This window comes from Trichechus manatus, unplaced genomic scaffold (assembly GCF_000243295.1).
Source record: "Trichechus manatus latirostris isolate Lorelei unplaced genomic scaffold, TriManLat1.0 scaffold00002, whole genome shotgun sequence".
Taxonomy (NCBI): domain Eukaryota; kingdom Metazoa; phylum Chordata; class Mammalia; order Sirenia; family Trichechidae; genus Trichechus; species Trichechus manatus.
The window spans coordinates 23,153,699-23,169,746 of NW_004443938.1; the positions used below are offsets into that span (position 1 = coordinate 23,153,699).

The 16,048-nt window shown below is 42.6% G+C and overlaps 1 protein-coding gene across 3 annotated transcripts in view; it reads right to left on the reverse strand.

The window, feature by feature from the left end:
* Nucleotides 1-16,048, reverse strand: part of SASH1 (SAM and SH3 domain containing 1) — a 226,525-nt gene that overhangs the window by 28,535 nt on the left and 181,942 nt on the right. For 2 of the 3 annotated variants that reach the window (XM_023729210.1, XM_004368843.3), the window contains 2 exons: nt 8,452-8,798; nt 2,614-2,688 (listed from right to left, as the gene is read on the reverse strand). In XM_023729210.1, the coding sequence (XP_023584978.1) occupies nt 2,614-2,688; nt 8,452-8,798 (422 nt within the window). Of the gene's footprint in view, nt 1-2,613; nt 2,689-7,962; nt 8,799-16,048 lie in introns of all 3 variants that reach the window. The other variant, XM_023729204.1, reaches the window with a different exon arrangement.

The window sequence follows — 16,048 nt, forward strand, 5'->3', positions numbered from 1 at the left end:
GAGTAGTTATACAGGTAGATATGTATGCTATATGGGTGTGGGAAGGTGTATGGGAGTACATGCAAGTGCATATCAGTGTATGTGTGGGCATATGTATGTACATGTTTGTATGAGCTGCATATATAGTCATATATACAATAAAGCACATAGGGGACACAGTTAGGATCCTTCATAGACATATCCAAACACCTTGCTGGATTAATTTACTGGGTTTGAAGGCTCAGGACCAGAGTCTTGTGGGACACTAGGTCAACTGGCATAACTTAGTTCATAAAGATAACGTTCTACATCCTAGTTTGGTGAGTAGTGTCTGGGGTCTTATCTATATTACAACTACTGTCTTTTACTGTCTGGAACAAAAGAGAATGAAGGAAACCAAAGACTCAAGGAAGAAATTAGTCCACAGGACTAATGGCCCATGCAAACGACAGCCTCTTCTAGAGTGAGACCAGAAGAACTAGATGGTGCCCAGCTACCACCACCGACCACGCCAACCAAGGAACACAATAGAAGGTCCCAGGTAGAATGGGAGAAAAAAAAGTAGAACAAAAGTCAAATTCATAAAAAAGACCAGACTTATTGGACTGATAGATACTACAGTAACCCCTGAGACTACTGTCTTAAGATACGCTTTTAACTTGGAACTGAAGCTACTCCCAAAGGTCACCCTTTCGCCAGATAACAGATTGGCCTAAAAAATGAACAATAACACCTGTGAAGAATGTGCTTCTTTAAATAATCAACTATACGAGGCCAAACGGTCAACATCTACCCAAAAGCAAAGATAAGGAGGCAAGGTCTAGGGGCAGGGAAACTGGATGGATGGAAATGGGATAGGTAGAGTGGAAATGGTAAGAGTGGTGACCCATTGTGTGGATTGTAACCAACTTCACAGAATAATTTGTGTATGAATTATTGAATGGGAATCTAATTTGCTGTGTAAACTTTCACCTAAAACACAATATTAAAAAAAAAAAAAAAGTACCCGAGGGGACTGTATTTCATCAGTAAACAGTGATCTACATGGACCAGTGTCCATGGAATTTCAGCAGTGGGGGAAGAGAGGAGGGTAATACTACCAAATCATTCTAGATAGGCACAAAGAGCAAAACGGTAAAAGCCCAGTTGTCAAAGTCCACCATTTGAATTTATATCACTGTAAGCTCTGGTGGTGCAATGGTTAAGCGCTCAGCTGCTAATCAAAAGGTTGGCAGTTCAAACTGACCCAGCAGCAACTCAGGAGAAAAAACCTGGCGATCTGCTCCTATTAAGATTACAGCCTAGAAAATCCTGCAGAGGCAGTTCTACTCTGTCTCATGGAGTCACTATGAGTCGGAATTGACTTGACAGTACCCAACACCACCACCACTTAGTGTGATCAACTCCTAAGAAAGTGTTTCAATTTCTTCTTCTGAACAAGCTAGACTGTAGTCTCTTCTCACTCTACCTTGCATTAAAAACAAAACAAAAACAACTTTCCCTTGAGAAAGGGGAAAAAATCATACTTTCATTTTTTAAATATTCACTGCATAAAATCATTGGTTTATGAATCAATAAAATTTTATATCCAAATAAAATAGTTTCACTCTTCCAGGAAATTCTCAAATACTTCATATATCACACACAAGTATTTTAGCTGACACATGATGATAACAAATATAAAGCATGAACTCTAAATTTCCCAGTTTCAAGACAAAACGCATAAGGAAAAACAAAACTACATGTCAAACTTGCCTAAATCCTTGGAATCTAGGAAAGGACACTTTATGGAGAGAACTTGTGGACTACAGTAGTGGTCTGTCCCTGAGCTGTGATCCAGAAGCATCCAGGGAGCAGTAACCTTGTGGGTCTGAAGGGCCTAGCCTGTTTTGGCCCCAAAGAGATTGGGTGATTCCATGACACACCCGATCAGAAAGACCCAGGCTTAGTATAAGCCTTGATTGCTTATACTCAGCCCATGATCAGACTGGCTTTTAGAAATGGCAGCACATATTGTTGGTATCCAAATCCCAGGGCTCCATCCCAGTGCGTTATCTGTGTGTAGTAGTGAAACACACTTGCACTAGCACAAACAAAAAACACGTGCATAACTGATTAAGTTCATAGGAGTCAAACTCAGCTGCATTTGTTACTTGAGGAACACTGGTAACAAATGCATTAAATGAACTGGGCTACCAAAGGGAGAGAGATGGAGGCCAGAGACGGTCATCAGCCATTCACCTACTCATGGGATAGGTGAAATAGAGCTTCTTTCCATATTCAATTTAGGATCACTGAGGAAAAGCGTGTTGTTGTTGTTGGGTGGTGTTGAGTCAATTTCAACTCATTGCGACCTCATGTGACAGAGTAGAACTGCCCCACAGAGTCTTCTTGGCTGTAATCTTTACAGAAGCAGATTGTCAGCTCCTTCTCCTGCAGAGCTGCTGGGTGGGTTTGAACCATTAACCTTTTGGTTAGCAGCTGAGTGCTTAACCACTGCAGCACCAGGGCTCCTTATCCAGTATCAATTTTCAAAGATATAAATGTGAAATTTTTGTCAACCACATTGCTTGAATCCAGTATCATCTTCTCGCATATACTTGAACTGCTTGCCTTCTTCTGACATATACTCACCATTGGGTCAGAATTATTACTGCCAATGTGCAGTGAGCGGTTTGTCAGGTCAAATCCTCCAAAACTGCAGGTTCTCTGTGGAAAGGAGAGGGGCGGGTGGAAAAATCCAGTTACACGAAGTCAGCCAGCAGTGCATCAACCCCACATACTTCCTATTTGTCAGATACCACTGAATCACAAATGTGTGTACAAGATGAATGTAGGAAACAAGAAATGATGAGAGAGAAAAAAAAAATACATGGTCATGTTATAGAGACACTTCACTCAGTTTGCCCTTTGAACTGGAACTTTGCCTACACTTTAGGTCCAGAATCTCCTTAACATGCAAAAAACCAACTGGTTATAAAAAACAAAGAACAGGAAAAACTCTCCACGTATTTAGCACAGGAAGATTCCCAGTCTCTTAGCAAAAAAACACTCCCCTTCAACTTTCCTTAATACCAGCTATATACAGTCATGATGATGAGGGAATATTTCTTAGGGTACGCATGTGCTCGGTGGTCTTAGAAACCCAGTCTGAAATCCCACAGCGCTAAGAGTCACGGGTTTTCATCTCTGAGGCTACTGACAGCAGGCTTTTCTAACAAACTTGTGTTTTGTTTAGTTTTAAGTCACTGAGAAAGGAAAAAGAGGTTATGTTTATAGCAGTCCAATCAGGCCAAGAGGATTACTCACTCATTGCTTCCCTGTCTTAGCCAACTATGCAGATAACTTTCCCATCCAGCTGCCCAACCTAATTATGACCCTTTTTCTCATAGCGTATAAAATGAAGACACCACATTTCCCCATAAAGAAAAAAGTTCATTCAGTGACTCTCTTTGACCACACTCTTTAATGTCAATAGGAAAAACAGTGACACTTTATTAAGATTGGGAACTTTATTGCTCTCTTAGCTGGTTTCAAACTTTATGAAACTGCTTACATTTCAGTGAGTTTGTATTTCCAGAATTTAGTTTGAATTTGCTGCTGTTTCATTAGTAAAAGCTATTCAATGACTAAAACAAATAAAAACCTTTAAGAAGAAAGAGAAACCCAAAGCACGCTACTTCTTAGTACAACTGTTTATCTTTTTAAGCAATTGGTAATAAAAGTTGAATAGCAGATTTGGGCCCAATATTTTGTATTACACGTTCCTCAAAGAACTGTAGTTAGCAGCCATTAAATGGAAGAAATGAACATAAAAGTCCACTGGATACTAAAATTAAGTGTTGCTCATTCAAAACAAATCTACTTTAGATGTATCTAAATTAATGATCTGAATTGAGAGAGCAGAAACATTCTGGAAGGGAAATGCCTAAGGCTTTGGAATCACACAATGTGGATCCAAGTCCGGATTCTGTCACTTACTTGCTATGTGACTATAGGCAAAGTACTTAAGCTCTCTGAGCTTTAGTTTCTTCATCAGTAAAACAAGACCTATCTCATGTATTTGAAGACTTCTTGCATACTTCTGACAGCCAAGCATACTCTATGAACGCTGGTTTCTTCCATTGCTCTCCATCAGGGCTACACTAAGAATTCAGTAGCTTATCCTGTTAACTGCTGTCATGAAGTTTACACTCAGTCAACATTAGAAATATGAAAATGAAGGGCTGAAACTTCTGCGCTTTACATTCTAGGAGCTTTGCTTGTAAATCCAGTGCATTCAGGAATGGGCCAAGAAGAAGAGATGGAGGAAGCCAAATGTGGAAGATGCCAAATGGCTTCTGGGGATAACCAAGACTCAGGTTGTCAGAGAACGGTTTTTCTTCTTATTAAAGTTGTTGCTGTTTTAAATAATCTACTACAGACATATTTTCCAGTGAAACATTACTCTAATTTTATAATAAATGTCAATGGATGGTTTGATTTTCTTTATAGTCAACTTAGCTGGATCTGTATCTATTCTATAATGAGATCATGGTGGTTCAGTGGTGGAATTCTCGCCTCCCAGGCAGGAGACCCAGATTCATTCCCTGCCAACGTACCTCATGTGTAGCCACCGCTGGTGGAGGTTTATGTGTTGTGATAATGCTGGTTTCAGCAGAGCTTGCAAACAAAGATGGGCTAGAAAGAAAGGCCTGGTGACATACTTTCAAAAATCAGCCAATGAATACCCTGTGGATCACAACGGTCTGATCCACAACCGATCATGGGGATGGAGTAGGACCAGGCAGCATTTTGTTGCATTGGGCATGGGGTCGCTATAAGTCAGGGGCTGACTCAAAGGCAGCTAACAACAACAACATCTCTTCTATAAAAAGAGAACGACTTCTATATGTAAAAGTACTCACCAAGTCACCTAACTTGGCAAGCAACGTTATGACTGCCTCTAAAGGCTAACTGTAACATTAGCTTTCCCTCTCCAGCTTATAAATTTTCTCCTTTTTTTGCAGAGGCAGTGACTTGATTCTAGTTCCTCTGCTGTGACACAGGACTTCCCAGGCACAGTATGGTGCCCAGATGCCTCATCACTTTTTGGCTTTGCACCTCCCTGCTTTCCACTGCAGCATTCCCTGAAACTTTCTAACGCGTATGAAATAACTGACAGGAATTTATGTGGAAACTATGACCGCACTGAACTAAAAGCTCATTTCAGTCTTCAAACGCCTGCTCTGTGAAATAAAGAGCTGAAAGCAAAGAATGGACCAGTTTTCTAAATACCAGCTAAGACTTCACCAGTGATATGCTAAGATATCTGGATCGGATTTGTCTTTATCAATAGAGGAATGCCAATGAATTCCTTGGACTAATCCCCTATTTTTTCTGTAATATCACGTAGTTCTCAAAGCAGCACTCCTTCAACAGAGAAAATAGGCTATACAGAGAACATCAAAAGAAAAATAAACCAGCCTTTGACTCTGGTGATATAAATAAATGACGTCTAACTCAGGTTTTTTCATTCACACAGCTCCTGTACAAAGAACTCTGAAAACATTTGAGAGAGATGCTTGTGGATGAGGAGAGCTAGTCAATGGGATGGGCATGCAGTTGAAAACATGTTTTGGGAGAGCTGGATTTTAAAAAAATGGACAAAATTCCAAAAACGTCATGCATGTCTGTTTTCTCAAACAAAAATCGAATGACCAAAGAAAAAAGCAAGACAAGTGACCACTTCTGGTGAATACAAAGCATTATCATTTCTCTGAGGCTTCATCAAGCAAATATGGCATTTTCAAGAGGCAAAAAGATCACAGTTGAAGATTAAAGGAAACGGTACACTTTCAGACAAAATGAAAGAGATAATGCCAAGAAGAATGGAAAAGAACTTCTAAATTAAACCAAGCAAAGAAAGTGATCTTAGTTCCTTAATTTTTTGAAAGAAGCTCTCATTTGTATTATTAAAACACTTACTTTCTGTTACTTTCTCTGGATAGTTGGAAAAATTAAAATGCTGTTTTACTGATTGTCCAACTATACTTCCAGGAAAAGGGATGTGGAAATTTCTAATTTAGCATTGAACACATATTTCAGCAAGTATTAAAACTGCCCAGTACTGCATTAAGCCCAGAGTACCTTAAAAGTATCTAGCCTCAGGTTGATAATTGGGATAGAGATTTTTGTAGAGCCACCTTCATGGGGTGGGGGTGGAGGGACAAGTCGGTGCTTGAAAATAAACAAGCGTGTGTGAATGTCCATCCTCCGTGTCACTGGCCCACAATGTTAATTAGTACAAAATTAGAAAAGTAACTTCTAGAGAGAAGTTCCTGATGAAGTTATAGTATTAATCTGGCAATAAGTAACATGAGGGATATATGAGCAACTCAAGGTACTAAATTTGGAAAAATTCTCAGTGTTATGTGATCTGAACTCACATGGGGTGAGTTATCCAATTAACAGAAGAAGTGGGTCTGTTCTATCAGGGCCAAGTCAAAAGGTACAGAAGCAGACGAACCGGGGAGACCATGTTTGAAGAAAAAAAACAAAGTATACAAAAAAGCAAAAACAAAACTATACTGAGACTGGTTCGCCACAAGTATTTTACAGAAGATCCGTGAGTCAGAGCAGACAAGAGGCTGAATGAGTAGGAAAGAGAATTACGTTACTGTAAAACAAAAACTACTACCATGCGAGAGAAAGAACCAGAAGGAAGGGTTTGCTAATACTAATAGTATTACAAGTGTTGCAAGATTTATATGAATGTGAAAAGACAGAAAATAAGATCTAGGAAGAAAGCTAACGCCTGTGGGAATATTTGGAAAAACCAAGGGCTAGGAAGGATCTACAATCTTTCCAGAACAGAGAAGGTTATCTGAAGGATGGCATCGATCAATCAGTCTCCATTTTCACCAGAGCAGAACTTCAGCAAATTTAAACCACTGAAGTAATGATTATTTAAATAACCGTCTGGGGAAGCACATCTTATTCATGAACGTGAAGGGAATCTGTGAAAGTCATCACTGGAGGCTGAACCCACTCTACGCCTCCAGCCTTTTAAAGCAGGGCCCAGCCAGCAGTCCCGAGTGGATTAAGCAGGGGGACGGGGGAAGCAGAGCCAGGAACCCCACAGCTCCTCCTTGCTCTGTGCCATTTCATATGGACTATTGTGCAGGCTAAAAGTGGGGTGGAGTTTCAGGCAGATAATACGTATATTCTCAAGTTCAAAACTAGTTATGTCCTGAAAATAAATTTTACTGGGCTTCTAATCATTCAATAAAAAGCCTGAAAACGATTTTACTATTTGAAAGTAAGTACTTCATTCTTTCTTGCTATGTACAGAAGAATCTATGGGGCAGAGGGGGACATTTCCAAATGTTGATTCCTTTGTTTAAGAAGAAAGGCACATGGGATAGACTTAAGTAAAACGAAAGAGCTCTATTTTACTTTTCCCCCTTTTAGACTGAAGACCTGTCCCCCTTCTCCCCACTAATAAAAGAAACGCACTTAACAATGTCTTCAAATCACAGAATCAGTGATTGTGATGACAGCAAACCTTCCATGAGCTGGTTCCCATTGTTTTCACTAACTGGAAGAATAGGCACCTCTTGTAAGGGCAAACTGTTTTTCTGTTTTGAATCAGCTTCTATGAGGTCAAGTGATGGTATGGCTGGGAATCAAGACAGCCACTCCTAAAGGAAGCCAAACCCCACCCCTAACCTGGAAACCCTTCTCTGGACTGGCATGAATGTTTAGTTTTAATTAAAAATCTAACAACTTCAACGGGCAAGAAGACAGACGGGAAAAAAAAAAAGGAGGACATTGCTAAATTAAAGTAGGATTACAAATTTGAGGTGATGGTGGAATGGACCCTTATGTCTTGGGTTAAAGAGAAGGAGTAGGAAGCTGGGCTCAGCAGAAGAAAGGCCATAATGCTTGACTGCACATCACAGAAATGACAAGGCTGTCCTCATGACCATCGTTGTGACTCACAGACTTCTGGTGGATTCTCAAGAGAACCCTTTTAGTACAGCGGTCGACTGTGGCAGCCCACTTCCTCTTTGCCTCCTCCTCCTCCTCCAGCAAGCACCGCCTCAGATCCTGCTTTTCAGCCTTGCTCAGGGTCCTGTCTGAGGCGGGACGCACTAGCTGGGTCACGTTCAGGTGGCTGTAAAGACTCCGCTCCACCACGTAGGTGATATTGAACTCGCTGACTGAGGTGCGCCCACGCACCCTCCTGCTGGGGAAGCCGCAGCTGCTCCCCCCTTTGGATTTCTGCCGGAGCAGCTGCAGGTCACAGGTTGTGCTGTTAACTCCTTTTCTGGAGGGACGCTGGCAGAGAAAAGCTCTGGAACATGAATAATTAGTATCCATTTTCTTCAAGCGGATTTGCTTCCGGACACTTTGAACCTCCTCTAGGGACACGAGCAGGTGGTGCCTGCGTCTGTGGTTGTCATAGACGCAAACACCATCCGTACTTACCCCGTGGCTCAAGGACCCCAGACCCTTCTTCATCTCCCCCTCCGTGAGGGAGCGGGAAACTTTCTGGGCCTTTTCTTCTTCTGGATAGGAGAAGAATGTTCCCATCTTCTTAGGGGGCTTAATCAGGCCTCGACTATCTCCTTTGCTGAAGGTTTTGACCAGCTTCCGGCCAGCTCCCCAGGTATCCAGGCTGCTGGATGAGGGAGAGGTGGTGAGGGAGTCAGGATTATCTTCGGGAGGTTTTTCAGGAGAGCCATCAAAGAAAAATGGCTTCTTGTGGACTCCTGAGTACAGGGCGGATCTTTCATCCAGGACTGGGGAATTCTCAAAGGCATGTTCCTCTCCACCTGCAGGAGAATCAAAACAAAAATGTTCATACCTTATACAACTATTGGTCTCTATGTGTCTGTAGCAAAAGAGAAAAGAAGGAAACCAAAGACTCAAAGAAGAAACTAGTTTACTGGACTAACAGTCTACACAAATCACAGCCTCACCTATGTTGAGACCAGAAGAACTAGATGGTGCCCAGCTACCACTACTGACTGTTCTGACCAAGGACACAGTAGATGGTCCTGGATAGACTCAGAAAAAAATGCAGAACAAAACTCAAATTCCTAAAAAAGGCCAGACTTACTGTACTGGTAGAGACCAGAGGAACCCCTGAGACTATCGCCCTGGGATACCCTTTAAACTTGGAACTCAAACCACTCCTGCAGGTTACTGATCAGCCAAAAGAGTGGCTCTTAAAATAAATACCATCCATGAGGACCATTCTCCTTTAAACAATCATCTAAATGAGACCTAACAGTTAACATTTACCCTAGACCAAAGATGAGAAGGTAAAGGGGGACAAGGAAATTTTCTCCAAAATCACAATAAAATATTAAAAAAGAAAGAAAGAAGAAAATACTCATGCCCCTCCTGTGAAAGACCTTTGCATTCTCTCACAGGTCTTTCTTTATACCCCCAACCCTGCAAAAAAATAAGCTAGTCTATACAGAAACCACAGTGATCCCCATCCCTCGCTCACTTTGAAAAAAAAAAAAGTTGCAGTAGAGTAGATTCCAACTCATGGGGATCCCATGTTACAGAGTAGAACTGCTCCATAGGGTTATCTTGGCTATAATCTTTACAGGGAACCCTAGTGGCACAGTGGTTAAGCACTTGGCTGCTAACCGAAAGGTCAGTGGTTTGAATCCACCGGCCACTCCACGGGAGAAAGATGTGGCAGTCAGCTTTTGTAAAGATTACAGCCTAGGAAACCCTATGGGGCAGTTTTATTCTGTCCTGTAGGGTTGCTGTGAGTCAGAATTGACTCCACGGCAATAGTATGGGTTTAATCTTTATGGAAGCAGATCACCAGGCCTATCTTCCTGTGTGTGTGTGTGTGTGTGTGTGTGTGTGTGTGTATACGTGTGTGTGCGCGCACATTAGGTGGAGGTGTGTAGAGCAAATTAGATTCCCGTTCAATAGTTTGTACATAAAGTGTTTCATTCCCCGCAATGTGTCAGCACTCTCCCCATTTCTGCCCTGGGTTCCCTGTTCCCTTTCGTCCTGATTTTCTTACCCTTTCCTGCCTTCTCATCTTTGCTTTTGGGCAGGTATTGCCCTTTTCATCTTGTATAATTGGTTGTTCTATGGAACACCTCTCAGGTGTTACTGTTTATTTTATGGGCTTGTCTACTGTATGGCTGGAAGGTGGTCTCCGGGAATGGCTTCGGTTCCAGGTCAGAAGGGTGTTTTAGGGCCATAGTCTCGGGGGTTCTGCCACTCTCTGTCAAGCCAGTAAGTCTGCTCTTTTTTGTGAATTTTATTTTTCATTCTACATTTTTCTCCTTCTCTGTCCGGGACCCTCTGTTGTGATCCCAGTCACAGATCCATCTTCTGCGGTGCCACTGGGTAGGTTTGAAATGCCAACCTTTAGGTCCACAGCCAATCACAAACCGTTTGTGCCACCCAGGGACCTTTTATCCTCTTCCTAAACCCTACACCCACTTACATATGCATATAGGCAAAGAAATAATCAAACTGTGCAAATGCAGGTTTTCCTCAAGCTTAGAGTTAAAAGGTTCTGGATATGTTTTCTTCTTTAAATATCTTCAGTCTACAATTTTCTTAATAGAACTAAACACCTCAACAGAGCCAGTAACAATGCCATTGGTAAAATGGAAGCCGGGCATTATCATGATATTTCTTAGCATTTAAAAATAATTAGCCTCCCCAGTTTTAAAGTGCAATCTTCAGAAGCTAGGAGTCAGAATCTTCCCCTCTTCTGGAAGGCCCTCCTTACGTTGACTCTGGTTAACTTTTTATAGTTGGAGTATTACGAATGCCACATGGCTGACATTGATTTTTTTTCCTTGCTTTTTATTTTTTTATTATTGTACTTTAGATGAATGTGTACAGAACAAACTAGCTTCTCATTCAACAATTAGTACACATATTGTTTTGTGACATTGGTTACCAACCCCACAACATGTCAACACTCTCCCTTCTTGACCTTGGGTTCCCTTTTACCAGCTTTCCTGTCCTCTCCTGCCTTCTAGTCCTTGCCCCTAGGCTGGTGCTGACATTGATTTTTTTACTAGTACATATGCCATTCAAGTGATTAAGTCGCCAAGGGAATTTGGGTTCGGAAACACCATAAAGGGCTGTATCTTGCAAAGGTAATTTATAAACAGTCTCCAATGACAGGCCAAACACAAAACATTAGGGAGCTGGGGGATCTCAACCAGACGATCCCATCAACTCAGGCCCTGCTAGGAAGCGACAAGGGCATTTAAGGGCCTTGACACGCAGGCAGGTCCATTGAGTGTTCCACCCCAGCTCAAGGATTCCAGCTCTCGAGGCCTTCACTGCTGCCAGGTACTGAGCCAAGCCCTCCAGAGCCCAGTGGAAAGGTTTGGACTTGCTGGCAGAACAGTTCTTTTCTGCATGTATTATGCGAACAGATGTGAACAAAGAAGTAGGTCAAGCTGTGGGTGTAGTGATCCTAACTGGCTGTGTCCCTTTAACTATAAGGAAACTTTGTAGCACTGCAGCTTTCCACCAGCTGAATTGGGAAGAGGGGAAAAAATTTAAAATTCCTTGGAACAGAAGGATGGCACTAAATATACCAGCTGGGACCAGGATGCAGTGCACGGTTAAGCATCAGAGCAGGGGAATATGCCTGAAATGGTGGCAGGCGTATTTCTTCCTTGTCCAAATGATGGGAAATATACTTACAAGTGTAAAGAAAAAAAGAACTGTTACTGCTAAATACAATGGATGATAAACTTACTGTTGAGGAGATGGGTGGGGAGGGGTAGGAAGTGAGGAAGACTAAAACCATGTCCAGTCAAAAGTTCACCATGTGGTTTCTCAAAAAGTTAAACATAGAACTGCCATATGACCCAGAAATTGTCCTCCTAGGTATATACCTCAAAGAACTGAAAGCAGGCACTCAAACAGCTACTTCTACACCAATGTTCACTGCAGCAGTATTCACAGTAGCAAAAAAAAAAAAAAAGGAAACAATCCAAGCATCCATCAACAGATGAATAGATAAACAAAATATGGTATATCCATACAACGGAATATTATTCGGCCAAAAAAGGAACAAAGTTCTGATACATGCTACAACACAGACAGATCTTGAAAACATTATGCTGGGTGAAATAAGTCATATACAAAAGAACAAATATTGCATGAGTCCACTTATATGAAATATCTAGAATAGGCGAATTCATAGAGACAGAAAGTAGCTTGGACATGACAAGGGACTAGAGAGAGGAGGGAATGGGGAGTTATTGCTTAATGTGCAGTGATGAAAAGTTCTGGAAATGGATAGTGGTGAAGGTTGTAAAACACTGTGAGCGTACATAATGCCACTTAAAAAGTGGTTAAAATGGCAATTTTTATGTTACATATATTGTGCCACAAAAAAACAAAGCTCTCCATAATCTGCAGCATAAATACATTTCCCGAAGAATTGTTCAGGGATCTTCCTCACGTATTTAAAAGTGGGGTCCAGGGTTCTGACAGGAATTCATCAGACCACAGGCAGTCTGCGAATATCTTGAAAATCTCTTACACCTTCCTCAAGACATCTGACTAATAAGATATGAAGACCAAGGGCCCTTACGTCATAAAAAACAGCATTCTCTTCTAGATACAGCCCACACTCCACTGCCAGGAAGAAGGGACTGGGCCAAGAAGAGAGGCACCACCTGGTGGCAGGGGCAGCAAACAGCCAACTTCTCCATGAAAGCTGCATGGGTCGAGCTTCCCACTCAGCCAGGTATCCCTGGGGATGTGGAAAGGCCCTTATCTATTCCAGGTCCTATGGGGCATGGGGGGAGTCAGGTGGATCTACCCTGGGTATTTTAAGGATCTGCCACTCAGCAGTGGTCTGGAACTTTCCTGGACTCCGTATTTACGGTTGTCATTAAAGATTTCAATGCTTCCATGTCTATTTCAGCTGGAACCAGATGGTGCACACATGTACATGATACATGGATGGCCCCTGCTTCCTGGTTCTGGAAAGTTAGCCTCTGGCAACGAGGGCAGAGGGGGATGTGGCCAACACTTCCAAAGTGGCTGCATCAGTCTGTGATGAGGGAAGGCCTGATGGAGCAATGGCCCTTCTGTTAGTGCCTGACCTGCAGCCTGAAAGCCCACACTTCACATTAATTCTTTTGATTTCAAACATTACTACTCCCATCCTCCTCTGACTTCAAAGTCCAACTCTCTGTATGAAGAATGACAAGGTGCTCTCACTCCATGATCCCTTGGTGTGATTTGCTTCATATAATGACCTTATCTGTCACATTCAACTGACATGAATACTGAAGGGAAGGTGATTTGGACAGGAAGGTAGGAAATGACATGGCTCAGTGTCAAGGGCATGGATTTATGCCCTGGATTCCAGGGCTAGCTCTGCCATTCACTAGCTCTGTGACCTTGGGCAATTACTTCCTCTTCTGAGCTTCTATTTCCTTACCTGTAATAATGCCTACCTATCTCAGTGATGTGGAGCCCTGGTGGTGTAGTGGTTAAAAGCTCAGCTGCTAATCAAAAGGTTGGCAGTTTGAATCCATCAGCTGCTGCTTGGAAACCCTATGGGGCAGTTCTACTCTGTCCTATAGGATTGCTATGAGTCAGAATCAACTCAACGGCAATGGGTTTGGGTTTTTTGGATCTTTGTAATGGAGTCCTTGGGTGGTGTAAACGGTTAATGTGCTCAGCTGCTAACCAAAAAGTTGGTGGTTCAAGTCCACTTGGAGGTATTTTGAAAGAAAGCCTTGGCAATCTACTTCTGAAAAATCAGCCATTGAAAATTCCATGGAGCTCAGTTCTACTCGAACACATACGGGGTTGCCATGAGTCAAAACTGACTTGATGGCAACTATTTTTGTTTTGATTTTGGTTTACCTCAGTAATATCCCCTACAAAGTTATTACGAAGATAAAATTAAATGAAAAAAGATATGTGAAGGTACTATATAAGCTGAAAATCTCTGTGCAAAAGCTAACGATTTATTATCAGGTTCAGATGAGTGGAAGCAATGATGGGACAAGACAGGAAGGGTGTCAGCTCAAGGGAAAAGGAACAGAAGTGGGTAGATGAAGGGCACAGACACAGCCTGCTATTTCATTTTAACCAAGGGCATCCCTACCTAGGATAAGGACTTGAAACTGCTTCAAGAAGAGCCTGAGTGAAGAATTGCACCTGGTCTGGCTTTCCAGCACTCCAGAGCTGGGGTTGGGTGGGAGCAGGCAGGGAAACAAGACGTCATACAGGAGTCAGACTACCTAGACTTAATTCTGAGTCTTCTGCTGGCTGGTCGGTGACCTTGAGTAAATCAGTTAAACTCTTTGTGTCTCAGCTTCCTCATTTGAAAAATGAGTCTAAGGCTAGGTATAGCACCTGCATCTGAGGGCTGCTCTGAAGTTATATGTTAATGGGGAACATAAACCCTAAAGTGTTTACAAAAGTGCCTGACACATAGAATGCTTTCGAGAAATGTTGATTATTGGAGGCAGAGCCAACACAGCTTTATAGACAGAAGCACCACACTGTCCCTCCACAGCAAAGACCCGAAAAACTAAGTAAAACAGAGACAAACGTCAATCCTGGAACCCTAAGCATCAAATGAAGAGATAAAGAACCAAGCATCGAATAGAATAAGAAACTGACAGAGAACAAAGAGTGAGGAGAGTTATGAGGGGAGGTCCCCTATCAGCTAACGCAGCATGGATCCACCATCTTGGACTCCTGTCAAAGGTTGGTGGACAGGGAGGACAGGAAAGTAGATTCACGGAGCTCCCAGCAGGAGACAGAGCACCCGGTAACCAGCGAGACACGCCTTCCCACCCTCCACCCTGCCTCCCCCTGCTTGGTCTTCGCTGCTTCCTGGTGGGCCAATCCTTGGCTTCCTGGCGGGCTGATCCACGGCTTTCCAGCAGGCTGCTGGGAGGTGCTGGTTCCGTGTCTTGTGGATTCGCCCCTCCCACACTGGCCAGCTTCTTCATTGCTGGTGTTGCTTTTCTCAGCCTCTTTTGGTTTCTTCCCTGCCTCTCACCTCTTCCCCCTCCTTTCTCTTAAACACCTGATTCCATGTGCCATCTCTGCTTCTTCTTGACAGGCTGTGAAGTGCCGCTCGGCTGGGGAACTGCTGCCCTGGTCTGAGTCGCCATGCTGGTGGGATCCCTAGGGGCTTTTTTCCCCCCTTTTCTTTTTTTGTTGTTTGTTTGTTTTCTCTTGTTATTTTTCTTCATTTCTTGGTTTCTCATCCCTTTCTACTTACCTTCTTTTCCTATCACCTGAATACCTGGCGATATGTTATCATCTTCACCCCTCCTAGCCGGGCTATACTGCAAAACTTGGGAGTTGCTTCCCTACTCTGCACAGCTGCACCAGTGGGATTCCCAGGGGCATTTTTTTTAAAAAAATTATTTATTTATTTATTTTCTTTCTTCTTTTCTGTTTTTCTTTATTTCTCAGTTTCATGTCTCTCCACTCCAATGGCAGCATTCTCTCTTTTTTTCCTCAACACTTTTTTGTTTTGGCTTCTGTTTCTCTCTCCTCTCTCTTCTTTCCCATACCTAACTTAACTCCACACATCACAACCTCCTCCTCCCCTTCCCTCCTGCCTAGCTGCACCGTGTGCTGAACACTGCACTCCCAAGCAGCAAAGGCATAGCCTACCAGAATCTACCCTGCACAGACCCCTGGCTCACCTGGTTGGCCCCATTACATGCCACAAACAACCCATCCCACCACCCCCTTCAGCTGGACCTGCCCTGCTGCACCATAAGTAAGTAACTAGCCCTGCCCACTGGACAAGGAGATGAAAAATATCGTGTCCATAGATGAGCAGACAACAAAGAATGCACAGGCCGCCTGCTCAGACATAACCAAATAAAACAAAAAAGCAGGATGAGACAATCAAATCTACAACGAATAAAAGAAGAAAATAACTACTGAATCTCCAAAGACAGCAGACTTCAAAACTTATAAAAAAAACAGGACAGGATGGTTCCAGTAGGCATCCAAAATAAAACACCAGATGACTTTCCAGTAGAAGAAAAGGCACTAGAACTACCTGATAGAGAAT